Genomic DNA, 27,252 nt, shown 5'->3' on the forward strand with positions numbered 1-27,252 from the left:
CCGTCCTGCAAAAGGACCCTGAAGTCTCAGGAAAGGGGCAACCGGCCAAATGCCTGCAGCTCATTGGCTCCCTCAACGCTTATACCACCTACCTTTAAATTTAGTTTTCAGCCCTGCAGGTCAACAGCGGCCATGCAACCTGCACTGGGCCTTTCCCTCTGACCCAGCCTGCCCCTTCTGTAACAGAAGTTTTATCAGAAGGGGTGGGCAGGATCAGAGTGAAAGGCCCAGACAGGCAGTCTTTATTTACAGCTACTGCTGGCCTGCAGGGCCGAAGACTAAATTTAAAGTTAGCTAGTAGCGAAAAGCAGCTTTGTTGGGTGTGCCATGTGAGAGGGAATTAAAAGAACAGGGACAGGGCCAAGATGAGAGAGAGATGAAAGAGGGGGATGATGGAGATAGGAGAGGGGGAGGGAGGAGTAAGAGAGAGTTGGATATAGGGAGAGATAGAATGGGAGAAAGTAAGACATTACTTGTTAAATGCAGGTTGAGTATGGGAAACAAAACAATGGGGATGGGGACCAAAATATGTTCCCACATACCTCTATAAGGTAGTATTGGCACTTAGTATTCATTTATGTGATGAAAAGAGCCTCTCCTACTCCCACTAGTCTTTATGGAGGGTTTGGAATGAAGAACTTTTGCTCAACAATTGAATATTTGTGCATTTGTATTTGGGAAAAGAGGAAGCAAGGCAAAACAAGACATAGAATTTGACCCAACAAAACATTATACAGTTAGCAGTGATAGAATCCATATTTAGATAATTTATATAATCAATTTTAGCCAGCCAAATAACATGTGTATTTTTGTACATACAAGGATGTCTCGCAAGCCAAATTATGCCCTTTTACTTGTTTAAGAGCCACATAAATTTAAAACAAATAGATTTTTTTGTGACCCTGAATATTCACTTGCAAATTCCAAAGAGGTGATACACTTCTGGTACTAATACTGAAAATGATCTATCACAGCCTAATAAAAAAATATTTTCTGCAAAAATAATAATTTGTACTTGTTTGTGTCAGTTTAAAGTTAACATGAATAAAAATAGTTTCTTTATTCTTGTTTATGAACAACTGTGGACTGCTGAAACAGTCTCCAAATACTCGTAAAAGGAAAGTTTCTATTTTTCACACACACACACTTCTTCCACAAGGAACATCAAACTGAGCTTTGATACCCATCCTAGAACTTTCAATCCTGCTCAATAATTTTACTGTCATTTTAAGGCCCTTTAAACCAGTTTCTCTCTTTATCACATCGAGAGTCTGAAACTTGAATAATACCACTTCCATAGCTGGAAAGCCATTAAAGCACTACACAGTTCACAAAGTTAAATCAAAATACATTTTAAAAACAGTAGCTAAAACCTGGAATCAATCTTTTGCCTTTTACATCCCTAAAATTTGGAATCCTTGCGTTCTAGGCTAGAAACAAAATTTAACCACCTTTCAAGAAAGAGCTACGGCTTGGTTATATTTAGAAGCCTTTAAGGATTGAGGGTTAGATAATTTGGTACAATCTTGTGATTTGAAAGATATATGGCGGATACTTCATTTTAATAAGTGGGAATTTTCTTTTTGTTCACAAGTTCATAAATCCTTTTCGAGAATAGATTATATTTTTGTCTCAAATCAAATAGTGCAACAAGTGACAAAAGCATCCATAGACCCTATCATTTTGTCTGATCATGGGGGTGTATGAACTGAATTTAAGTTTGAGGAGCAAAAGTATAACAGGTCTTTTTGGAGATTCGATAATACATTGATTGCGGATTCAAATTTCCTTGAAGAATTTAAATTAAAAATGATTGAATTTTTTCAAATTAATACTTCAGAAGAAATCACCATAGAAACAATATGGGATGCATTTAAGGCTACCATGAGAGGAAATATTATTTTGTATTCGGCATATGTTAGGAAACTACTTAAAAACAAATTTTCTGATTTGGAGAAAGAAATTAAACATTTGGAAGCTAAATTAGTTGATAAATGGGAGCAAAGTACCCTGGCAGGCTTTATTAAAAGCAAAGGGTAAATATAATGAGATATCATCAAAATTTGTAAGGAATGATTTGTGTTCCCAACAAACTTTGTATTATGGAAGTTCAAATAAGCAGTAAGATTATTGGCAAATTATCTTACAGTGAAGAAAAGAAAAACAAAAATTATTGCAATTAAGGATGAGAAAGGAGAGACATACTCAAACTGAAAATATTTTAAATCAATTTCTAAATTTTTATAAAGACCTATATTCTTCTGAGCCATGGTTTCGACTTTTTGAATCTAATTAAGGGGCTGAAAATTCCTGAGCATATAAAAAAAAAAGTTTAGAGGAGCCTATATCATTAAAAGAATTATAAACAGCGTTGAAATCTCTTAGAGTTGGATCCGCTCCAGGTGGTGATGGTTTCACGGTAGAATTTTATAAATCATTTCAAGCTACCCTATTACCTCATTTATTGAAATTATATCAGTCGCAACTAAATAAAGGTTGCATTACAGATACTATGGCAGAATCATTGACTATAGTATTGCCAAGCCAAACAAAGATCCCACATTGGTTTCAAATCACAGGTCTATATCATTAATCAATGTAGATGGAAAATTTTTGGCTAAGACATTGGCTTTACGTTTGGCCAAGGCTCTCCTTTTTATTATTGATATGCACCAAACTGGATTTGTTGCTAAGAGACATTCATCTAATAACACAAGATTGGCTTTTCATATGTTAAATTTAACAAAAGCCATGAAAGATCCGGCTTTATCTGTGTCCTTGGATGCAGAGAAAGCCTTTGATCGGGTGGAATGGACCTTCATGAATCAAGCTATGGAATGATTTGGAATAGGTTCAAGATTTATACAAATGATTCAAACACTGTATAGCTCACCTGTTGCAAAATTGTATATTAATAATAATTTTTCAGAACGCTTTAATTTGCAGAGGGGTGTTAGACAAGATTGTCCCCTATCTCCTTTGCTTTTTGATATTGTTTTGGAACCCTTGCTATTAGCTATTCAGCAAGTAAAGGAGATACAGGGTATTCCTTATTCAGACCGGGAATACAAAGTCTCTGCATATACAGACGATATTTTGCTTCATTTGAGAAATCCAGAAAAAAACATTCCATGCTTGCTTGAATTGATTGAGAAATTTGGAAAATTCCACTAAACGTGTATTGTACAAAAGGATTGTTTGATTCATTTTCTTTTGTTTGGAAGGAAGGTGGAATAAAATACTTAGGAATTTGGATTAAAAACACGCTGGAAGACACGATGAAAGAGAATGAAAAATCTTTATTGCAAAAGGTAACAGAAATGTGCGAGCAATGGAATCCACTACATCTATCTTGGTGGGGGAGAGTTCAAACTATTAAAATGATGTTATTGCCTGTGGTTTGTTATCAGATGGGAATGTTACCAGTTTTTTTAAGGGGTTCTTTTATAAAAAATTAAATAGTATTCTTACAAAATTTGTTTGGCTGGGCAAAACTCCTAGAATTGCTTTAGTATCTTTACAAAAACCAATTGCGGAGGGTGGGGTAAATTTTCCCAATTTCTATAGGTATCATCAAGCCTATAGTTTGCACCAGGGTATGTATTGGGTCCTCCCAGAGCTCATTGATAATACCTCAGGCTGGTTGTGGTTGGAATGGCGACTCATGTTTCCTTTACGTTTATGTCATGTTCTCAGCATTAAAATGCCTAGATTGTATAAAGAAAACAGAATATTTATGGATACATGGAAAACTCTGCGATATGTTAGTAATTTAACACCTATTCCAATTTATAATTCGACAAATCAAGCTATATGTTTAAACTCCAAGATTCAAATTGGCGGATTTAAGGTCATCTGGAAGCATTGGATGATAGCAGGTATACGGATTTTAGGTGATGTTATTTCAAATGGTAAACTGCTTGAATTTTCACAGTTGCAACATAAATTTGGTCTTAATAAATCACAAAGTTTTAGATGGTTGCAACTGAAGCAAGCCATTCAGGCAGGGTTCCCTGAATGGAAGAATCTTAATACGCAATATAGTTTAGAATTTTTATGCTTTCAGGTGGACTTCTTGGGACACCAGACTGCACAGTGGTATAAATTGATAAGCGGATTTGTAAATAAAAAACCTAAAACTGGACTTAGGGACATTTGGAGCATTGAGATCAAACATCAAATTAATGCGTCTCAATGGCCACGAATTTGGTCTTGGAGGATGTGATGTACAGTATTCGCATCTATGAGACAAACTTGGTTCTTTTTATTACATAGAGCATTTTGGACCCCAGTTAGATTACAGAAGTTAGATAGCTCTAAGTCTAATAGATGCGAGCATTGTAATCTTGAAGCTGGGACATTAGATCATTTATTATTCTATTGTCCCTTTATCATGGTCTTTTGGAAATCAATTTGGTCCAAAATTAATTGTTTATTAGAGAATCATGTAGCATTATCATGATACAATTTTATTTGATATATCAATGAGCCAAAATATCATCAAATAATAAGCTTTTATTGATTATGACAGGAGTCGCCATACAACAGATGACAAGTAATTGGAAAAATTGGAACAGACTAAATTATAATTTCTGGTGGAATTCGTTATGTCATATTTATAAAATGGAGAGAACAATAGCTATACAAAAGGGGAGTTATAATAAATTTAAAGAAATATGGGGGCCATTAACTAAATATTGTAATGAATAGATACCATTCTACCTTATAAGTGTAATTGTGAAATGAGGGGATGGGAGGGGAGGGATTAAATTTTATATATTAACATTATAAATGATAGTATTTCAAGTGATGCATTCAATGTCAATTGTTTAATAATTTTACATTTGTTGAAAGATGAAAAATGAATATATATTAAAAAAAAAACCCAAACCAACAAACCATCCAAAAAAACCCAAACCTTTGAGGTAAAAATCAATGGGCTGCTGTCGCAGCTGTTATTGTACTGATTTCAAAAAGGTGAGTCATTCTCCAAAAATCGCGCATACAAATGAGGTTGGCAGAGAATAGCGAAGGTTTGCTAAATTTGCATGTGCCCATTGCTGGTGATAGCGATCGGCACATGCACAGAATAAATGCAGAACAAAAAAAACAACAACCCCCAATCGAAGATCAGCAGGAGGGATGTCATTAAACTGGTACACACACACAGAAAATTAAAATTGATAGGCAAAACTGTTGATGAGCACAATATAAAATTGCTTGCCTTCAAAGCAGATTTACATGGACAAAAAACTGAATTTAATTGAAAAATAAACACAAGCAGAAAAAGCACAGTTACTTACCGTAACAGGTGTTATCCAGGGACAGCAGGCAGATATTCTCACATGTGGGTGACGTCATCTACGGAGCCCCAGCGCGGACAGCTTTTCAAGCAAACTTGATTGAAGTTTCAAGCTTGCTATGCTGCACCACGCATGTGCATGCCTTCTCCCTCCACTAGAGGGCGCATCCCCACCTCGTGGTCCTCAGTTCCATAGCCAGCAAAGAAGCCATCCCCGGGGAGGAGGGCGGGTTGTGAGAATATCTGCCTGCTGTCCCTGGATAACACCTGTTACGGTAAGTAACTGTGCTTTATCCCAGGACAAGCAGGCAGCATATTCTCACATGTGGGTGACCTCCAAGCCAACCAAAAAAAAAGGGCAGGTGGGAGGATGGCAATTTAAGAAAACAGGTTACGCAAAACCGACTGGCCAAACCGGCCGTCGCTTCTGGACAACGTATCCAGACAGTAATGGGAGGTGAAAGTATGAACCGAAGACAAGTGGCAGCCTTACAGATGTCCTCGACCGGCGTAGACCGGAGAAAGGCCACAGAAGCTGCCATAGCTCGGACCTTATGCCCCGTGACTCGACCATGGAGCGTGAGACCAGCCTAAGCGTAGCAAAAAGAGATACAAGCAGCTAACCAGTTGGACAAGGTGCGCTTGGAAACCGGACGTCCCAACCGATTAGGATCGAAGGACAAAAACAATTGAGGAACTTTCCGATAAGACTTAGTGCGCTGAAGATAAAAGGCCAACGCCCTCTTACAGTCAAGCGGGTGAAGCGCCACCTCGCCATGATGCGAGTGGGGCTTCAGAAAAAACACCGGAAGAACAATGGACTGATTGAGGTGGAAATCAGACACAACTTTAGGTAAAAATTTAGGATGAGTGCGGAGAACCACCTTGTCATGATGAAACACAGTAAAAGGCGGGTCCGCGACCAAAGCCTGCAACTCACTAATCCGACGAGCGGACGTGAGCGCGAGCAAAAAGATAACTTTCCAAGTGAGAAACTTAAGATGAGATTTGTCAATAGGCTCAAAAGGAGGCTTTATCAGCTGAGCCAAAACTACATTAAGATCCCAAACTACAGGAGGAGGTTTCATAGGAGGATGAACATTCACAAGACCCCTCATGAAACGAGTAACCAGAGGATGAAGAGAGAGAGACCGACCCTCGAGATGCCTATGGAAAGCAGCAATAGCGCCGAGATGCACCCGAATGGAAGTCTTCTTCAGCCCGGACTGGGATAAATGCAACAAATATTCCAGAACCGAAGACACCGGGACCGAACCCGGATCCAGATGGTGGGAAGAACACCAGAAGGAAAATCTTGTCCATTTCTGAGAATAACAAAGCCGAGTCGAAACCTTACGCGAGGCTTCCAACACGTCCCATACAGACTGAGAAACGGGAAGCGAAGTCAAGGGGAAAGGAACCAAGCCGTCAGATGTAAGGACTGAAGATTGGGATGCAACAGTGACCCCCGACTCTGAGACAGCAGAGAGGGAAAAACAGGCAGTAGCAGAGGCTCCCCGACACTGAGTTGAAGAAGCAGGCAGAACCAGTGCTGACGAGGCCACCGAGGCGCAATGAGAATCATAGTGGCTCTGGTCGATTTGAGATGAACCAACGTCCTCAAGATCAGAGGGAAAGGAGGAAACGCATAGAGGAACCTCCCTCCCCAGTCGAGAAGAAAAGCATCGGCCTCGAGACGGTCCGGGGAGTACATCCGAGAACAATAGAGAGGCAGTTTGTGGGTCTCCGGAGAGGCAAACAGATCCACCTGAGGAGTCACCCAGCGGGCGAAGACCTCTTGCAGAACACGGGAGTTGAGCGACCACTCGTGCAGCTGGAGAAGACGACTGAGTTTGTCGGCCAGACAGTTCCTCTCTCCCTGAATGTAAACCGCCCGGAGGAAGATGTTCTGGGAGACCGCCCATTCCCAAAGGTGCAGGGCTTCCCGGCACAGGGACCAAGAGCCCGTTCCCACTTGCTTTTTCACAAAGTACATGGCCACTTGGTTGTCCGTCCGCACGAGGACTACCTGATCGTGCAGATGACAGAACGTTCGAGCAGTCAGAAAAATGGCACGAAGCTCCAACACATTGATGTGACAAAGACGGTCTTCCGCCGACCATAGACTTTGAGTCCGCAGACCGTCGAGAGGAGCCCCCCACGCGTACTCCAAAGAGTCCGTGGTCAGGACCTTGCGATGCGGAGGGACGAGAAAGAGCAAACCCCCGGAAAGATTGGAAGAGTTGGTCCACCAACAGAGCGAGCGTCTCAAGGAAGGAGTCACTTGTACAGGACTGGAGACCGGGTCCCGATCCTGGCGCCATTGGGAAGCCAGGGTCCACTGAGGAAGCCTCAGGTGCAAGCGGGCGAACGGTGTGACATGAACTGTCGACGCCATGTGGCCGAGCAGAATCATCAGATTCTGAGCTGATACTGAGGACTGCAGCGAAATCTGGCGGCTTAGTCGAAGCAGGGCCTCCAACCGAGGAGGAGGGAGGAACGAACGGAGGCGAACCGTGTCCAGCACAGCCCCGATAAACTGAAGGGATTGAGCAGGGCACAGTTGGGACTTGGGAAAGTTCACTTCGAACCCCAGATGTTGAAGGAAGGTGATAGTCTGTCGGGTCGCTGAGATAACCCCCTCCCTGGAGGAGGCCTTGATCAGCCAGTCGTCCAGGTAGGGAAAAACCTGCAGACCCTGAGAACGAAGGGCCGCCGCGACTACCACCATGCACTTCGTGAAGACTCGAGGGGACGAAGCCAATCCAAAGGGGAGGACCCGATATTGAAGGTGCAACTCCCCCACCTGGAACCGTAGAAACTTGCGGAAGGCGGGATGCACCGGAACATGGGTATAAGCTTCCTTCAGGTCCAGGGAGCACATCCAGTCCCCCTCGTCCAAGAGCGGGTACAGGACCGGAAGCGATAACATACGGAACTTCTCCCGGACAAGGAACTTGTTGAGCTTCCGGAGGTCCAAAATGGGGCGCAAGTCCCCGGTCTTTTTCGGGACCAAAAAATAACGGGAGTAAAACCCCTGTCCCCGTTGTTCGGGGGGAACCGGCTCCACCGCCCAAAGGCTCAACAGGGCCCTGGCTTCCGAGAGAAGAGGAAGCTGCGCTTGGTAGGAGAGCGATGCGTCTGGCGGATTGTCCGGCGGCGCAGTCAGGAAGTTTAGTGAGTAACCCTCCGAGATGACACGGAGTACCCAAGCGTCCGACGTGATCAGAGTCCAGGCCGAATGAAAAATCCGTAGCCGCCCCCCGATGGGAAGCGGGGTCGGCGAAAGTGCGGAGGCAGCCCGCCCGCATCCGCTCAGCACGTCAAAAAGACGGCGCCGGCTTAGACGCCCCTTGCGCTGGAGGCTTCTGGTGCTGTGCCCTGGCCTGCTGAGGCGGACGCCGGGGAGGAGGCCTGGAGAATGCCGGCGTAGACTTCTGCGGATAACGCCGCGGCGGACGTCTATAAGGTTTCGGAGTCGCCAACTTGGCCTTAGGACGGACCAAGGAGGCGAGAGAGCGCTCATGTTCGGACAGGCGTTTAGTCGCCGCCTCCAGCGACTCATCAAAAAGTTCTGATCCGACACAAGGTAAATTGGCCAGGCGCTCCTGCAAATTCAAGTCAATCTCCACCGTGCGCAGCCATGCAAGACGGCGCATCGCCACCGCGAAGGCGGAGACCCGTGATGACAATTCAAAAGCGTCATAGATGGCATGAAAGAGGAACAAGCGCAGCTGAGTCAAGGTTTCCATAAACTCGCCAAAGTCTCTTATGCAAATCCGGCATAACCCCGTGAAAACGGGGCATCGTCTTCACCATCTTGCGCAGGTAGGACGAGAAGGTGAAAGCGTAATTAAGCACACGGTTAGCCATCATCGAATTGTGATAGAGGCAGCGCCCAAACTTATCTAGGGTCCGCCCCTCACACCCGGGCGGGACCGCAGCCGAACCCCGAGAAGGCTGAGATTTTTTCAGAGCCGACTCCACCAGTAAAGACTGGTGGGACAACTGCGCCTTCTCGAACCCCTTACAGGGGACTGTGCGGTACTTTGACTCCATTTTCGAGGGAACCGCCGTAACAGCATAAGGGGAGTCCATGTTCCGCAAAAATGCCTGATGTAGAATTTTATTTAAAGGCAGGCACGGAGACTCACGTGGGGGATATGGCAAATCTTGCTCCTCCAGAAACTCCTTTGAATATTGGGACCCAGACAAAAGGTCGAGGTCCAAAGCCTTCCCCATGTCAATGACAAACTTCGAGAAAGAGGAGGGCCTTGCGGTCGGGGAAGGAGATCTAGAGGCCCGGCCCATCAAGAAGGATGGGGAATCCTCCCGGGAATACCTGGGTTCCCGCCCGGTACCAGACTCCGATCCCCACGAAGCCACACCACAGGATTTCGTCGGGGTCGGCGACCTCCGATGCCCCGAGGAACTCCTCGGGGAAGTCCCCGGGGTACGAGGCACCGCGGCAAGCTCCATCCTCCTCGGGGGGAGTCCCTCGATCCCCTTCCCTCCGAGGAACGCACAAGCCTTGGGTTATCCAGGCGGAGCTCCGATATCTTCAGAGCCTTCGTGTGCCTCGTCGGCGAAGAGCGACCCCGCCGCCGAGGCGACCCCCGAGGGCGCTTAGGCTTCCGGGACCGATGCTTCGCCCGAGGCCGACCCGAGGGAGAGGATCCCCGGGAGGACCTCGACGAGGAAGACGAAGAGGAAATCCGGCGAACCCTGCACACCTTGTCCCGAGGCCGCACACTCCGCTCAGGCTGGTCGACTACCGAGGTCGAGGGCAAGGTCAGGGTCGAGGCTGGGACCACCGGTGCCGAGGCCGAAGCCAGCTTCATGTGGGCCAGGGTGAAGGACAGCTCCGAGGCGATCATCGCCCGGAGCATGTCTTGAAAAACAGGGACAGCCATCATAGATGGCATGTACAAAGTCGGCGGGTGCTCCCTCGAGGGCGACCTCGGTAGCGAGTATTCCCGCGGGGTACCCGACTTCGACGACCGGGGCGGGGCCGAGGACGACCCACCCGCCCCCGTTGAGGAGCCCGAGGATGGCTTCTTCGAAGACCCTAGAGCCGAGGAAGGAAGCGAGGACTTACCCAGATTCGGCTTCGGGGTCGAAGACGCCGGTTTCGAAGAGGCAGGGAGCCGCGGCGAGGTCGAGGGAGTCGAGGCCGAGGTCGAGGCCGAGGCCTTTCCCGCCACGGGGTCCACAGCAAAGAGCTCCGCCATACGGGCACGCCGGCGGCGGAGGGCACGCGGTTGGAACGTGGAGCACCGAGAGCAGGAGTCAGTGAGCTGATCCGCCCCCAGGCAAATCAGGCACCACCGGTGGGGATTGGTGATCGAGAGCAACCGATCGCACCGGGTGCACTTTTTAAAGCCCGTCAAGGGACGGGACATGAACTCAAAAACCGGCCGGGAACGAACGAGGTCCCGCGGCCGCGGCTTCCGTTAGCCCCCGGAGCCAAACAAAAAAACTGTTGTTTTTTTTTTGGACGAATACCGTACACACAAAAGAAGAAAATAACAAACCAAACACAGCGACCGAGAAAAATCAATCAGCCGCGGTGGCAGAAGACAAAAAGCACAAAACGAACAGGGCTTCTGGCTCCGCGGAAGAAACAGAACTGAGGACCACGAGGTGGGGATGCACCCTCTAGTGGAGGGAGAAGGCATGCACATGCGTGGTGCAGCATAGCAAGCTTGAAAAGCTGTCTGCGCTGGGGCTCCGTAGATGACATCACCCACATGTGAGAATATGCTGCCTGCTTGTCCTGGGATAAGAGCAGCTCCTACCACCTTTCATGTAGAGAGACAAGTGAGGAATTGGAGGATAGCCCAGAGGGATGGGAGGCGGAACAAAAGAATGCTGAGACTCTTTACAAGAATTCCCATGAGAAAGGGTTGACTACCCAAAGGTTCAGGAATAAAGTGTCTGCCATACTAGAAAGAGAAATTAGGTTCTTACCTGCTAATTTTCTTTCTGTTAGCTTGTAGACTGGCATAGTCCTTATGCATGGGTAATATGCCTCACTGCTACCAGCAGGTGGAGACTGAGATCAAACTTGTATATCAGTATAGCATGCCTCTCTTGCTACTCCAGTTTGCCGAATAGCGAAGCAGAACTTAGGAAATTTCTTAACTGAAAAACAGTAAATGACACTCCAAACTGGAGTGTAAGAAAACAACAAACATCTTTAAACAACTATTGGAACATGTATAGAACTTGATCCTGGAAGTAAAACATCACCGCAGCTCACTAGCTGAGCCATCGTCACTGTTCTTAATTCTCCCCGGCCCTAGAAAAATACTAGAATCCACAGAAAACCGAATCACATCAGAAATGGCACTCAAACGCTGACCTTTAAAGAACCCCCGAAAGGCTGACAAGCCGAACCCAGAGAGAAGACCAAGCCAGTCCCGTATCCAGGCCATCCTGCAAGAACTCTAAAATATTAGGCAAGGAAGCGTGAAAAGAGACCACTCTATGCGCATCACACCACTCCTCAAATAGACGCCAAACCCTCACATAAGCCCGAGAGGTGAAAAGCCTCCGGGACCCCAAAAGCGTTGAGATCACTTTATCTGAATACCCCCCTCCTAACCAGAGACTTGGCAGAAGCTCGCATCCAAGAGATAAGAAGCACCCAATTCAATTTTGGCAACTGCTTGCCTTAGCAAGTCCCAATTCTCAAATTTATCATCAAGTACATGCTGGATCCAATAAAAACACGCCACTTAGCTGGACCGACAGAGTTGTCGCATCAAAACTCTGTTTAAGGAGGGACTTCAACTTATGCTCCTCCGGGTCCTTCAAGGCCGCACCACCCTCAACAGGCACGGTATGCCGCTTAGAGATGGCCGAGATCACGCATCCACTATAGGCGACTTCAGAGTACAGTACTCCCCCGATATCTGCGGGGGTTCCGTTCCAGGAACCCCTATGAATCTCAAAAAACTGCAAATATGGTTTTTCATGGGGGAGCCTGAAGAAGGCAGCGGGAGAGCAGGCATAGCGCCGCGAGTGCAGGAAATCACTCGCGGTATGCTCCGACCGCCTCTTCCTGCACTAAGTCGGCCTTATCCAATCAGGAGCTGCGTGTCAAAGCAGCTCCTGATTGGATAAGGCCCGACTTAGTGCAGGAAGAGGCGGTCGGAGCGTACCGCAAGTGATTTCCTGCACTTGCGGCACTCCGGCTGCTCTCTCCTGCCTCTCCCACTGCCCTCTCCTTGTCGCAGTCAGAAAATACCGCGAATGACAGGGACCGCGAACCACCGACCGCGAACGACCAGGGGAACACTGTATCCCTATCCCCTTCCAGAATGGGATACAGGCGGGCCATGTAGCGCGCAAAATGAAAAGGGGCTTCTGGTACCTGTCACTGTGCGAGCATGATGTCCCGAATATCCTGATGCATAGGAAAAGAGCGGAAAGCAGAGCGAATCCTCTTAAGCAAGGGGTCCACCACACGCAGGTCCTATACGGGGTCCTCAAAGTGCAAAACTTAGGAGACCTGAAGGATTAATTCATGGAGCTCTTTCCGCTGAAAAATAAGCACCAGACACATCTTTGCTCAAACCCCTCGCAGCCGGAATCTGGACCCTCCAAGAGGATCCTGGAATTTGCCCCAAGGGTCCAGGTCCTCATCAATCACCTTGTGCTCCTCTGGGATAAAAACCTCATCTCAAAAGATCCTTGCGCTTTGGATGAGAGAGGAGTGCGGCTGTGTAGGGCTGCACCGGGGAAGACATCGAGGGTACCATCCTCCCCCCCAATGGACACAGAGCCTCCTGCTGCCAGCACATAAGCTTTACAAAGTGCTAACATAAATTCAGTTTCTTTCTCGATTCGCACAAGGATTCTCTTGACATCCTAGTTCTTGAAATGTTAAGACTCGCACTGAGCTGCAACTGTGCATGATCAACCTTGAAACTTATCATGGCACGCACACTTATTTCAACACGCTTGCTATTTTCTTTCATTTTCAGGTAGATAAATAATTGAACACTCATAAGAACAGCCTTACTGGGTCAGACCAATAGTCCATCAAGCCCAGCAGCCCATTCTCATGGTAGCCAATTCAGGTCCCTAATACCTGGCCAAAACCCAAGAAGTAGCAACATTTCATGCTACTGATCCAGGGTAAGCAGTGGCTTCCCCCATGTCTCTCAATAACAAACTATAGACTCTTTCCTCCAGGAAATTTGTCCAAACCTTTTTTAAAACCAGTTACGCTATCCACTCTAATCCCTCATAGTTCTTAATGCTACATGTTTTTAAAGTCAGATCTTATGGTTGTTAAAGGGAAGAGGTGAAAGATAGGAGGTTGGCTATATACTTCTCCCTCCATATTTGCGGTTTCAGCAATCACGGTTTTGATTATTCACAGTTTTTAGCTTGCTGGCTCCCCCCCAAAATTACATCAGCTTGCATAGAGAAATTGCTGATTCCCCTTCACTGTGTTCAGGAACAGGCCAGGTCTCCCACCATGTTATTCGCGGTTTCACCATATTCACAATGGTTTTTAATAGAAATAGAAAACAGCGAATAACATATGAAAAAGTTGTTTGCGGTTTTTCTGTATTTGCGGTTCTGTTAATCCCCTATCACAGCGAATACGGAGGGAGAAGTGTAGAGAGAAGAAGTATGTATGTATGTAATGTTTCTTGAATTAATTTGTTTAAATTCTGAAATAAACACAGACAGGCTCTCTCACTTTAAATGAGTTATTCACTTTCATTAAATATTACAGGAAAAATCCACCAATTTCTAGTTCTTATAATATACTATAAAACCTACCTTTCTTCTCCCTTCTTCTTTGCGGTCAAATGCACATTGCTGTTTGCACTGTTCACAAGTCTGAGGAGGTCCATATTTTTTCTCAGAGTTTGTACACCGTTGACATTTGGTGCCAATAAATGCCGCTATGATATTACAGTACTGACAAGGTTTAGGCTGTAAGACAAATTAAGTATTACAATATATTTAAATCTAAGTTATCCCTTCTTTTACAAACCTGTGCTAGCGGCTGCTACATGGAAATGGCCCCAAAGCCCTTTAAATCCCTATGGGCTTCGGGATAGTTACCGCACCGGCCCGCACTTCGTAAAAGAGGTCCTTAATTTGTTAGAAATAAATTTCTAATTTTACTCTTCCAGGATATTTCTGGTGACATGGACCTTCCTACTATCTGATCATAGAGTTCCCAAGTCATTTCACATTAAACCAAGTCAAGATGCTGACATATGACTTTGGGATCAATATGGAACTGTACTATGCAGAACTGAATATTTTCATTTTAGCACACTTTTTTCATGCACTAGAAATTTCATCTAATATAAGGATAGGGCAAAAAGCATGCCAAAACACCAATAAAAATGAGCTAATTGTAGTGCAGTTTGCCTGCAGATGCATTTTGATATCCTAAACTCAACATTACTACTGCTGAGCAGTGTGTGTTAAATATTGGCACACTTTTTACTTTTCCTTTAGATGATTGTTTTGTACTTCAGAAATGAAAATGAAGGAAAACTTCCTTTTACTTTTCTGAGGAAATAAATAGAAGTTATAATTTAAATAAAATGCTACAAGGGTTATGGGAGAGTGGGATTTTTCATGCATTGATCTTATTTTTGTATTAAACCTGCAGTACTCTTAACCATAACTTCCGAAAGGCTTAACAGCACTTTCCATGACAACTGAATTTACTTGGCCGTTGGCCTTGCTTGTCTGTTTAATTTGTTGGCATTTGCTATCACTAAAATCAATAAAGATATTGAAAACAAAAAATGCTACATACAGATTTAATTTTGGTGGGGGCTGATTGGGAAGGTTGGGCAAGACTCTACGGCCCAGGGATAGTATCTGACTTAGGGAGTGAATTGATGATTTCCTGACATTGATTCATTATTTATGACCCCAAATCCAAACAGACCAGTGTATGGAAATGTGCAAATTTGCCCCCACTCAAAAAATTATTTGCAAGTCCTTCGGTGGGTAAAGTCATGTTTCTGCTGTTCTTTAATGCACACGGTATGATTCTACAGCACTGGGTTGCCTGTGGACAGTTAATGATGGCTACTATGCAAACATCCTGAAAACCCACTTGTGTGAACCCAATGCCAGGCTGCATGCTGCTGCTGTTGTGTTGACAGCACTGACTGAAATTAATGAAACAGCACTAAACACCCTCCATATAGCCCAGACTTAGCGCCCTGTGATTTTTGGGCATTCCCAACCCTGAAAAACAACTGTGCAGAAAAGTTATGATGAAGTGAAAAATGCCACAGCCATAGTGCTAAAAGTGATGTTGCAAAACAGTCTACTGCACGTCTTTGAATCGTTTCCAAAACGCCGCAAAAAATGTATTGAATATGAAACATGCTACTTTGAAAAAGAAAAAGTAATTCATCTGATTCTGAAATAAAAAAAAGTCTCATTACTTATCAAATCACCCCAGGTTTAGTTAAAAAAAGAAAAATAAATTTCATTATTTCTAGGTGTAAGCTGAGTTTAACTTTTACCTCTATCCATTCAATAAGGTTTTAGTGTGCTTATTCCACTGATATTTTTTGTATTCATTTTAAAAGCATACTCCTCTAACATGTAGTGCAGGTTTTGTGCCAGCAGTGGCAGTTACCACTGCTGCCGGCACTAAAACTCGTGCTATGCATTAGTAAAGGAGGGGGATAGTGCATTACACATCTCATTACATTAGTAAACATTTTACACTGTAGTTTAAAAGAAACACTAACCCCCTCTTTTACTAAGGTGCACTAACCGATTAGCGCGCGCTAATCGAATTAGCGCACGCTAAATGCTAATGCGTCCATAGACTAACATGCTCAAGAGGTCTGTTTCGATCAAGATTAGCCACAACCGTTTAACAGGACTATCTTAATTTACCATTTGAGATGTCAAAAAATTGTTTTTACTAAAATTATCTTCTATATTTAAATTAAATGCCAGCTTACCGTGCCAAACTGTTTAACATTTTGTGCACATTTCTTGCATATTGTGTTTGTTTTGCTAAAAGAGACAAAAGGATTGCAAAAATTCAATAGCACATCCACAATATTCCATATTTTATATCAAATTCTAGGCAGAATAATTAAGACTACATATTTAAGAAAAAAGGAGACATCTTAGAATTCTTATGTTCTTAATTCAAAAACATTTACTCCCCCTTTTACAAAACTGCGTGAGGTTTTTAGCACCGGTTCAGCACGCTGAATGTTCTGTGCTGCTCTGACGGTCAGAGTTCTTACAAGTGTCAGAGCAGTGCAGAGAATTCAACGCACTGGCTGGAGCTAAAAACCTCTTGCGCGGTTTTGTCACTCCTCCACGAAACCGCTCAGCCTATGCTCCACCCAACTAGTGGATGAGCCTGGGGTTAGCTAGCTCCCAAGGGAACTGTCCCGGAGCCCCGATCTAATGTGCAGGCTGTCCAGGGAACTCCCAAGAAGCAGACATTCTCCAACAGTCTGCGATCTCCCGCAGTCATGGACGTTTCTGCAGGGAACCTTCACAGCAAGAGGGCAAAAACCACGAAATAAAACACGAGCAGAAAAGATAAGCTCCTACAGCCTGGCCTGTAGGAAGAAAGATTGATGTATAAAGGAGCATGCTTAGTGATGCGGTTTAAGAGGGAAGGGTAAAAGCCTTTGAAGTTTTGAGGCTTCCTACAGATCCTGGCGGGTGGAGGGAAATAATCCACTGGTCCTGGAATAAAGTGGGATTGTACAAGTGGGATTGCAGAAGGAAAAAACTGTAGAGGGCGCTAAACTGATCAGTGAAGTACTACAGAGCAATGGTTCCCAACCCCAGCCAATCAGGTTTTTGGGGTAGCTCTAATGAATATGCATGACAGAGATTTGCATATAATGGAAGTGACAGGCATGCAAATCTGCCACATGCACATTAGAGCTATTCTGAAAACCCGACTGGCTGGTGTTCCTCCATGACAGGGTTGAGAACCACTGCTATAGAGGCAGAGTGAAAAATCCGGAGTGGATTCCTTCTGCAACCATGCGACTAAAGGGAAATAACTATTGTCTAGAACAGTATATCTCAAACTCTGCCTCGGCACACTAGTGTGCCTCCTGAGATTTCAAGGGCTCCTTTTATCAAGCCGCACTAGTGGGGTTAGCGTGTCGGACATTTCATCATGCGCTAACCCCTGCGGCCGGCTAAAAAACTAACGCCTGCTCAATGCAGGCGTTAGCGGCTAGTGCTGCAGGCGGTTTAACGCGTGGTATTACACGCGTTAAACCCCTACCGCAGTTTGATAAAAAGAACCCCCAAGTGTGACACAGCACACTGAGGAGGAAGAGAAGCGCCTGTCAGCTGACTTCCCTACGCGGTACAGCGCTGCCCAATTCACTGAAGGCCTACATGTTTACCCCTTCTCTCTAGCGTCCTCCAGCTTCCCCCTGGCCTCACTTTTAAAGCTAATTACAGCAGCCTGCAGAGGATTGCCAGTAGGTAAAATGATTTTATTTTCAATATGATTTTATTTTCAATAGTGATTGAAATGTGTCAGTTTTGAGAATTTATATCTGCTGTGTATATTGTATGTATATGAAAAATGAATGGAAAAAATTGCATTATAATTAGTAAAGGGGATGGGATCTGGGGCAGAGCTTGGGTGGTTGGGGTACTCAGTTGATATTTGTTAGATTTAGGGGTTACTTAGCTTGAAGTAGTTTAGAAGCACTGCTGTAGGCAATCAGCTGTCTCCTTCTCTCAGGCCCTCTTTGCTGGCACCTCCTACTGGCGTCTCAGGGCCCATCTGGAGAGCCTCTGCACATGTGTGGATGTCGACGTGATGATGTTACGCATATGCCTCAAGCCACTAACTATAGTGTGCCTCAGCTCGAGAAAGTTTAAGAGACACCGGTCTAGAATGTCTCACCTATTGCACTGGAACACCTATTACTGCATTACTTCCTTAGCAATGAGGCTGGCGATAATCAATGACTGTAACAGTTATTGAATGCCAGCCTGTAATTCAGCACTACTGCTCAGTCCCAGTACCAAAGGAGTTAATTTAACATAATTAATATGCATATAGTTAAGCCCAAGTACTCAATAGTAATCATATTTTTTCGACATATTGCACAACTGCAAAAGATCCAAAGGGCTTACCTCTCTTGTTGAAACTCTGATCTGCAGTAGGTACATTTTACCATGGGATGTGCTATTCGACATTCCTATTAAAAAAAACAAAACACACCACCACCACATAAATAAAACCTACTCAGAAATAATCAATCTCCCTATAAGAAAAAAATGTCTATAAAATGAACTTTCGGGCATGTCTCAGAACTTAGGCCCTCTTTTACTAAACCGCAATAACGGTTTTTAGTGCCAGGAGCTGCGCTGCTCCCAATGCTCATAGGAACTCTGAGTGTTGGGAACAGCGTGGGACATTCAGCGCAGCTCCCAGCGCTAAAAACCGCTAGCGCAGTTTAGTAAAAGGGGGCCTTAATATATTGCTTTTGTTTACAAGACTGTCAGATTAATTTAAATGATTTAATATCAAACTGAAATACTGCTTTAAAAAAATCATAAATTATTAAAACATTTATGCTCAAAACGACATCATTTTCTCATATATAACTGCTCTTTCAAGACATTTACAGTAACAAATTGTCAATTTCACCAATTGACTTGGTTTAACTTGAACTATATTTATTAATTTTTTTGAATAAAAAGAACAAGATTTGCCTTTTCAACCAAAAAATTACACAACATACATATTTGCTACACCTCCTAGCCAAAGATTTCAGTGTCCCAGAAATAAAGACTAATGTTGTTGAAATTGCTAAATACTTCTGTAACATTCATTTTCCTGCAGCAGCAGCAGCTCTGAAAAGAATAGGAGAAACCAAGCTAATGCTCCCACAAAATGTTGGATGGAACTCTGCAGTGGACTGTTTTGACGCTATCAAACAATTGTTTTGACGCTATCAAGAACTAGCCTATTCTGATGACAGCTGTTTGTAAATATTAAGGGCTCCTTTTACGAAGCCTTGTTAGCGGTTTTAGCGCACGCTAAACCTGTGCTACGCGGCTAGAACTAACGCCAGCTCAATGCTGGCATTAGCGTCTAGTGCGTCCGGCAGTTTAGCGCGTGTTAAACCTCTAACGCGGCTTCATAAAAAGAGCCCTAAAATTATACCAGCAAGAGTGAATCTGTAGAAAATAATGATTTACCATAAATCAAGTCTTTCCGACTAGTGATGTAAATCTTGTTTCTGGTTCAGTTAATGTTGATCCTACAGTTGCCAATTTTACTTAGTTTCTTGAAATTTCTCAGGATGTCATCTCCTCTAGGGCAACATTATTAATCTTTTTTTTATCATGAATAAGACCGTCAGTTTTAAAAGCTTACATTTTTCTTAGGAAAATAGTGTATTGTGAACAAAAGATTACTACATTTCCTGATATGTCCAGAGCAACTCAACTGAGAAGGAAGCAGTTCCTTAAGTTCAAGCCTAAAGTACTAGCTATTGGTGCTACCTTTTGCTTAGGTTTTCCATGCAAATGTTTGATATCTTATTAAAAAGCTAAGTACATCTTTAATGATCCTTGTCAGCTGGATGCCTCTCTCTTGAACAAATACTGGTAATTGAAAAAAATAATAGTTTGTTGGTTTAATTTTTTCTTATAGCTGGGAGTATTGGGGATAGGTTATTACTAATAATGTTGTATCACCCTATTATATTTATAATTTATTCTCACTATGTATGCTTAAGGTTGGTTTTCCACAATGTGATGCATTAGAGTTGGTTTTCTTTTCCACTAGTTATATAGATATATTTTCGTATATTGTGATGCAATTTTTCTTTGTACATCCTTTTTTCTCAAAATAATTAAAAAAAAAGTTAGTGTGATTAACGTTTGGTTTTACTAAACTGCGGAAGAGTTCACGGGCCGGCTAGGTAAATGCTCTAACGCTCATATTATTTTCTTGATATACCGTCTATCAAAATATATCTAGGTAGGTTACAGTCAATAAAATAAGTTTAAAAGCAAGTGTTAAAAAGGGAGAGAAAAAACAAACAAACACCCCATCACAGAAATTAGTGTGTGTGTGTGTGTGTGGGGGGGGTTTACATAACTTAAGACGGACATCACAGGTGAGGAAGGTACAAGAGATGGCCAAAAAATACATCGAGATTAAAAAAAATATATAAATGAAAGAGAGGGATGTATGGAACATGAGGGGCTAGTTTGCCTCTAGTGAGGCGTTTGGGGTTGCGAGCCTGAAGTGAAAATTATTTCAGGAAAAGCAAATGGGATTCTAGATTAGGTATCGTAGGCATCACTGAATAGAAAAATTTTGAGTTTTGTCTTGAATAGTGGGAGAGAGGACTCTTGCTTTATATGCAGAGGAAGAATGTTCCAGTCAGTGAGGGCACCATGGCTGAGAAAATGGTATTACGGGTGGTATTGTAGAAGCAATGGAAGGTTAAGTGTCTTAACTCAGGTCACAAGGAACAGTAAGGAGAAATTAGGTTCTTACCTGCTAATTTACTTTCTTTTAGCTTCTCCAGACCAGTAGAGGTTAACTTTACGAATGGGTATATATCTAATCATGACCAGCAGGTGGAGACTGAAAACAAAACTTTGGGACAGTATATACTATCCTCCCTTCTCTATTTCCCTCAGTCTGCCGAATAGCCAAGCAGAACCAAGAACTGGAAAACAGGAAGAAAACAATACTCCGAACAGGAGTAACAAATAACATACCCAAATGCTGTTGGAAAATGCAGAGGAGAAATACCCGAAGGAAAATGTCCCCACAGCTCGCCAGCTAAGCCAGCCGAGCCACAGCCGCTGTTCTTTAATTCTCCCCGGCCCTAGAAAAATACTAGAACCCGCAGCAAAAAACAAAAACTGCCCGCGAAAACAGCCCCAACAACAACAACAACAACAGACAGGGTGGGGACCTCTACTGGTCTGGAGAAGCTAAAAGAAAGTAAATTAGCAGGTAAGAACCTAATTTCTCCTTCTTTAGCACTCTCCAGACCAGTAGAGGTTAACTTTACGAATGGGACGTACCAAAGCAGTCCCTCTCACGGGCGGGACCCCCGAAGGGCCGATACCAGAACACGCTCACCGAACACCGCGTCCCGACGCGCCTGAACATCTACCCGATAATGTCTAACAAAAGAATACAAGGAGGACCAAACCGCAGCCTTACAAATATCCACCGGAGGCACGAGCGACGACTCAGCCCAAGAAGCCGCCTGACCCCGAGTGGAATGAGCCTTGAGAAACTCCGGAACAGGCTGCTGTTTCAGAAGATAAGCGGAAGCAATCGTCTCCTTGATCCAGCGCGCAATAGTAGCCTTAGAAGCGCCAGCTCCCCGACGAGGACCAGCCAGGAGGACAAAGAGATGATCGGACTTCCGGAATTCCTGGGTCCGCTGCACATCAGAGCGAAGGACCCGACCGACATCCAACTTGCGCAGCTGCCGTTGCTCAGAAGAGCCCTCCCGACCACCCAAGACCGGGAGAACCACCGATTGATTGACATGAAAAGGAGAAACAACCTTCGGCAGAAAGGAAGGAACAGGCCGCAAGACGACCCGCTCCCTAGACAACTCCAAGAAGGGAGCCCTACAAGAGAAAGCCTGCAGCTCAGAAATACGCCTAGCAGAAGTAATGGCCACCAAAAAGACCGCCTTCAAAGTAAGGTCCTTCAAAGAACAGTCGTCCAAGGGCTCGAAAGGCGGGCGCACCAAAACAGAGAGAACCAGATTAAGATCCCAAGAGGGAACCGAGGGCCGTAGGGGAGGCCTAAGCAACTTGGCCGCCCGCAGAAACCGAATCACATCAGGAAGAGCCGATAAACGCTGACCTGACACCAACCCTCGAAAGGTCGACAGGGCCGCAAGATGAACCCGGAGAGAAGACCAAGCCAGGCCTCTATCCAGGCCATCCTGCAAGAACTCTAGAATGTTAGGCAGAGAAGCGCGAAAAGAGGTCACTCCCCGCGCCCGACACCATTCCTCAAAGAGACGCCAAACCCGCACATAAGCCCGAGAGGTAGAAAGCCTCCGGGACCCCAACAGTGTAGCGATCACCTTGTCTGAATATCCCTTCTTGCTAAGGCGACCCCTTTCAAGAGCCACGCCGTAAGACAGAAGAGAGACGGGTCGAACAAGGGAATGGGACCCTGCATCAGAAGGTCGTCCGAGAGAGGCAGAGGAAGAGGAACCGCCACCAGGTGCCTCACCAGATCCGCATACCACGGACGTCGAGGCCAATCCGGAGCCACCAGCACCACCAAACCCGGATGGTGAACAATGCGAAGAAGCACTCTGCCCACCAGCGGCCAAGGAGGGAACACAGACAACAGCCCCTCCGTTGGCCACGGCTGGACCAGAGCATCCAGACCCTCGGCCAGCCCTTCCCTGCGACGACTGAAGAAGCGGGGCACTTTGGCGTTGCCACTCGTGGCCATCAGGTCCATCAGGGGCTGCCCCCAATCTTGCACTATCAACCGAAACGCTCCGGCGCCGAGAAACCACTCTCCTGGATCCAGGAAGTGACGACTGAGGAAGTCTGCCTGAACATTTTCTACCCCGGCTATATGAGAAGCCGAGAGGTCCAGAAGATGGGACTCCGCCCAAACCATGAGCCGAGCCGCCTCCTGCGCCACAGGAGTGCTCTTGGTGCCCCCCTGACGATTGACATAAGCCACCGCCGTGGCATTGTCCGACAGGACTCTGACCGACTTGCCCAGCAAAAGGGAGTGGAAAGCTAACAGCGCCAGCCTGACCGCTCTGGTCTCCAACTCGTTGATCGACCAGGAGGCCTCCTCCGCGGACCAGGTGCCCCGAGCTGAGTGGCCCATAAACTGAGCCCCCCAACCGAGGAGACTCGCATCCGTAAGGAGCACCGTCCACTGCGGGAGATCCAGACCCACCCCCTGAACCAGGTGAGGGGTCCGGAGCCACCAGCGCAGACTGCAGCGCGCCAAGCCTCGCAGGGGAACCGGAACATCCAAATCTTGCCTCCGGGGAGACCACCTCCGGAGCAGAGCATACTGAAGAGGACGCATGTGGGCCCGCGCCCACCTCACCACGTCCAGGGACGCCGCCATTGACCCCAGGACTTGGAGGAAATCTCGCGCCCGAGGACCCCGGGACGCCAAAAGCAGGCGAATCTGAGATTGCAATTTGCTCACCCGGGCCTCTGGAAGGAAGACCTTCCCCAAGGAGATGTCGAACATAACCCCAAGGCACTCCAGACGCTGAGCCGGGACCAACCGACTCTTGGAAAGGTTGACCACCCAGCCCAGCGACCGGAGAAACTCCACCACCCGAGCCGTAACCCGGGAGCTCTCCTGCAACGACTTTGCCCGAATCAACCAGTCGTCCAGGTAGGGGTGAACCAGGATGCCCACCGACCGCAAGGCTGCTGCGACGACCACCATTACCGTGGTGAACGTCCGAGGAGCCGTGGCCAGACCAAAGGGAAGCGCACAGAACTGAAAGTGCCGCCCCAAGATCGCAAAGCGAAGGAAGTGCTGATGAGAGGCCCGAATTGGAACCTGCAAGTAGGCCTCCGTCAGATCGAGAGACGTAAGAAACTCCCCCGGCTGAACCGCCAGAATGACCGACCGCAGCGTTTCCATGCGGAAAGACGGAATCTTGAGAGCTCTGTTGACCCCTTTCAAATCCAGGATGGGCCGAAAGGTCCCCTCCTTTATGGCCACCACAAAGTAAATGGAGTACCTGCCGGTGCCCCACTCCGTAGGGGACACCGGCACCACTGCCTCGAGATCTAGCAAACGCTGAAGGGTCTGACGAAAAGCCTGCGTCTTCCATGGAGTCTGACATGGAGAAGCGAGGAAAAGGTCCGGCAGAGAGCGGGTAAACTCCAGAGCGTAACCGTCCCGCACCACCTCAAGGACCCACTGATCGGACGCGATCTCGGCCCATTTGGGGAAAAATTTGCGCAGCCGGGCCCCCACCGGAACCAAAGGGGGCGCCGGCAAGGAGTCATTGCGCAGGACGGGAAGCGGGGGAACCGGCGGAGGGATTCCCTGCCCCCCGACGGGCCCCCCGAAAGGGCTGCATGCGCTGGAAGAACCGACCCCGGGAAAAACCCTGAGCCGGGAAAGAAGCAGCCCCACGCCCCGGGCGATACTTGCGAAATTCCCGCAAACGCCCCCGGGCAGCCCCACACCTAGACGCAGGGCGGGCACGGTCCTCAGGCAGACGGGGCACCTTCGAGTCCGTCAGAGTCTGAATCAACTCATCTAATTCCTCTCCAAACAAAAAGACCCCCTAAAGGGAACTTTAGTAAACTTAGCTTTGGACGCAGAATCCGCCGCCCAAGCGCGCAGCCACAAAATACGCCGCGCGGCCATGCCATAGACTTAGCCGAAATCCGCACCAAGTCATAAAGAGCATCTGAGAGGAACGAGGCAGCCATCGCAATCTTCGCTACCTCCTGATCCACTAGAGACCAGTCATCAGACTCCCGATCCAGGACACGCTCAGCCCACCGAAACACGGCGCGAGCGACTAGCTCCCCACAAACAGCCGCCTGGACCCCAAAGGCAGAGACATCAAAATCATACTTAAGAAGAGTCTCTAACGCACGCGCCTCCGAGACCCTAAGAGCAGAACCGTCCATAACAGGCACGGTATGCCGCTTAGGAAGTGCCGAGACCACCGCGTTCCCCATTGGCGAAATTAAGGTAGCCCTACCTCCCTCCGGGACGGGATACCCAAGAGCCAAGGCGCACACCAAACGAAACTGCGCCCATAGGCCACTGCGCCAACACAAAATCCCGCAAATCCTGACGCACAGGAAAAGAGCGGGAACCAGGACAGACCCCCTGAAGCAGAGGGGCCCCCATACGCGGGGTCTCCGGCGGCGCCACTGCAAAAATGCAGCACCAAGGAGACCTGCTACACAGGTCTAAAAGCTCATCCCTCTGAATAAAAAAGCGCACCACGGACGCATCTGCTCTGGAAGACGGGAAACCCGCCGCCCCGCTGCCAACAGGCGTCCCCTCTAGAGGATCCTGGAAGCCCGCCAAAGCAGCCAGGTCCTCAACAAGGCCAACACGCTCCTCCGCCCACCAATTCGCAATCCAAGCCCCCCCGCGGGCGCTTGGATGAGGGAGGAGGAAGAGGGGACGCCAAACGAAAAGAGGGAGGCAAAGCCATAGGGGGCGCGGAGGGAAACCCCCCCCGAAACCCCCCAGGCGCACGTGGGACCCCCAAAAGTCCGCACAAAGAAAGAAAATAAATTGGGGGCAAAAAACCCCTGGGGGTCCTCAGGGACTCCCTGCCCCAGCAGGGGTCCATGCTGAAACCTGCCCCTGTGTTCGCCATACAGGGGGAAGGTCACCTGAGGTTGCAGACAAAATGGAGGGGCCAGACAAAGAAAATGGCGAAGTTCCCGCCAAAAATGCTCCCTCCATGGCCTGTAGCGGCTGAGAAGACTGAACAGTCTCAGCCGCTAAGACAGGCAAGTCGGCATCAGCTGTCAAAAAATCAGCTGAGAGGGAATCCTTCGGGGAATCCCTCCGTGGGCGGTTGTGGAAGACCGGGCTTCCCCACTGCTCCAAGCCGACTCGCGAGGCACCATCGGCGGGGAGCTCTGGGCGCCTGCAGCCGCTGCCGACGGAGCTCCACCACCTCACCGACCCAAACCGCCGAGTTCAGGCCGGCCGCGAGTGCCTCGCGGCTGGACTAAAATTGTGGCCTACTCCCCCGGAGAAGGGCACAATTGCTCCAGACGCGACCTAGCTATAAAAAAGTGCTGGTTACATGAAAAAATACAGTAAAATACAGTTTTCTTAAAGGGAAACAACCCTTCAGACCAGCACTACCTCAGGATTTTTTTTTTTTTTTTTTTTTTACAGAACAGACTCCACAGGCTCTCGAAGCAATATGCCTTGCTTGACTTAGGGGGCAAGGCTTACTGCTGAGGCTCCTCTAAAAAAATGTGGGGAGGTGGAGGAAGTGGGGGGAGGGACCCCGCTCGTGACCCGCCGGGTTTGACACCCCCGAGGTCGGACGGACCCCCAAACAGGGCCCGACCAAGCTCCGTCCGGCCAAAAACAGGGACAATAAACCCCTAAACAAATTCCAACAGCCCTACCAAGAGAGATGGGTACAGATCACTCAACACCTGCTGGAGACTGAAAGAAGACTGAGGGAAATAGAGAAGGGAGGATAGTATATACTGTCCCAAAGTTTTGTTTTCAGTCTCCACCTGCTGGTCATGATTAGATATATACCCATTCGTAAAGTTAACCTCTACTGGTCTGGAGAGTGCTAAAGAATGGGATTTGAACAGGGGCCCCCCTGGGTATCAAGGGGTGTTCTAACCACTAATCTACACCTCCACAATTTTACCTGCCACAGAGAATGAAGCACTGTGAATGAGCAGGCAAACGAACGTCACACCCTGAAGCAGCTAAGGCAAAATTTTGGCCTTAGTCAGTGGAATTTATAGATTACCAGCATGACACTTACTGTAAAAATTAAGTCACTGATTTTGATTTTGTGGGGTTACCAGTATCGATACATGCATTGCACAGTCTGAATAGGCATACTGTATATGGGGGCTTTACCAGTGATGTGAACTTGCCAATTAATTCCTATAACAAAAGTGAATGTTGGGTTCTGAGGCTTTTCCTCCCTTTTTGTCTCCTACATTTTCTGACAGATTTTTTTTGCTTGATCATAAAGTCAAACTGTGTTAAACATTGCCAGCTATACCTAGTGAAAGTGTGCAATATTCTGCCAAACTGTCACAATTTTCTAAGAGGGTGGCAGAAAATCCTACCACCAAACTTCACAACTACTGCTGTCCTTCAGGGGGAGGGTTTGGTCTGATGGTGCTCTGGTCTAAGGACCTTCTGTTTTTTAAGGCTCAGAGCCAAGAGTTATCAAGAGACTTGGGAG

The 27,252-nt window shown here is 46.7% G+C and overlaps 1 protein-coding gene across 3 annotated transcripts in view; it reads right to left on the bottom strand.

Moving 5' to 3' along the window:
- The window catches only part of FAM76B (family with sequence similarity 76 member B), a 105,007-nt gene that overhangs the window by 75,373 nt on the left and 2,382 nt on the right, over positions 1-27,252 (bottom strand). For all 3 annotated transcript variants that reach the window (XR_004539815.1, XM_033948064.1, XM_033948065.1), the window contains exons 2-4: positions 18,452-18,516; positions 16,279-16,333; positions 14,105-14,260 (exon numbers count right to left, since the gene is read on the bottom strand). Coding sequence is in view for 2 of the 3 variants with exons in the window: in XM_033948064.1 (XP_033803955.1) it covers positions 14,105-14,260; positions 16,279-16,333; positions 18,452-18,516 (276 nt within the window). In the remaining variant the exon portion in view is untranslated. The remainder of the gene's footprint in view (positions 1-14,104; positions 14,261-16,278; positions 16,334-18,451; positions 18,517-27,252) is intronic.

Source organism: Geotrypetes seraphini, chromosome 6, assembly GCF_902459505.1.
Source record: "Geotrypetes seraphini chromosome 6, aGeoSer1.1, whole genome shotgun sequence".
Lineage (NCBI taxonomy): Eukaryota > Metazoa > Chordata > Amphibia > Gymnophiona > Dermophiidae > Geotrypetes > Geotrypetes seraphini.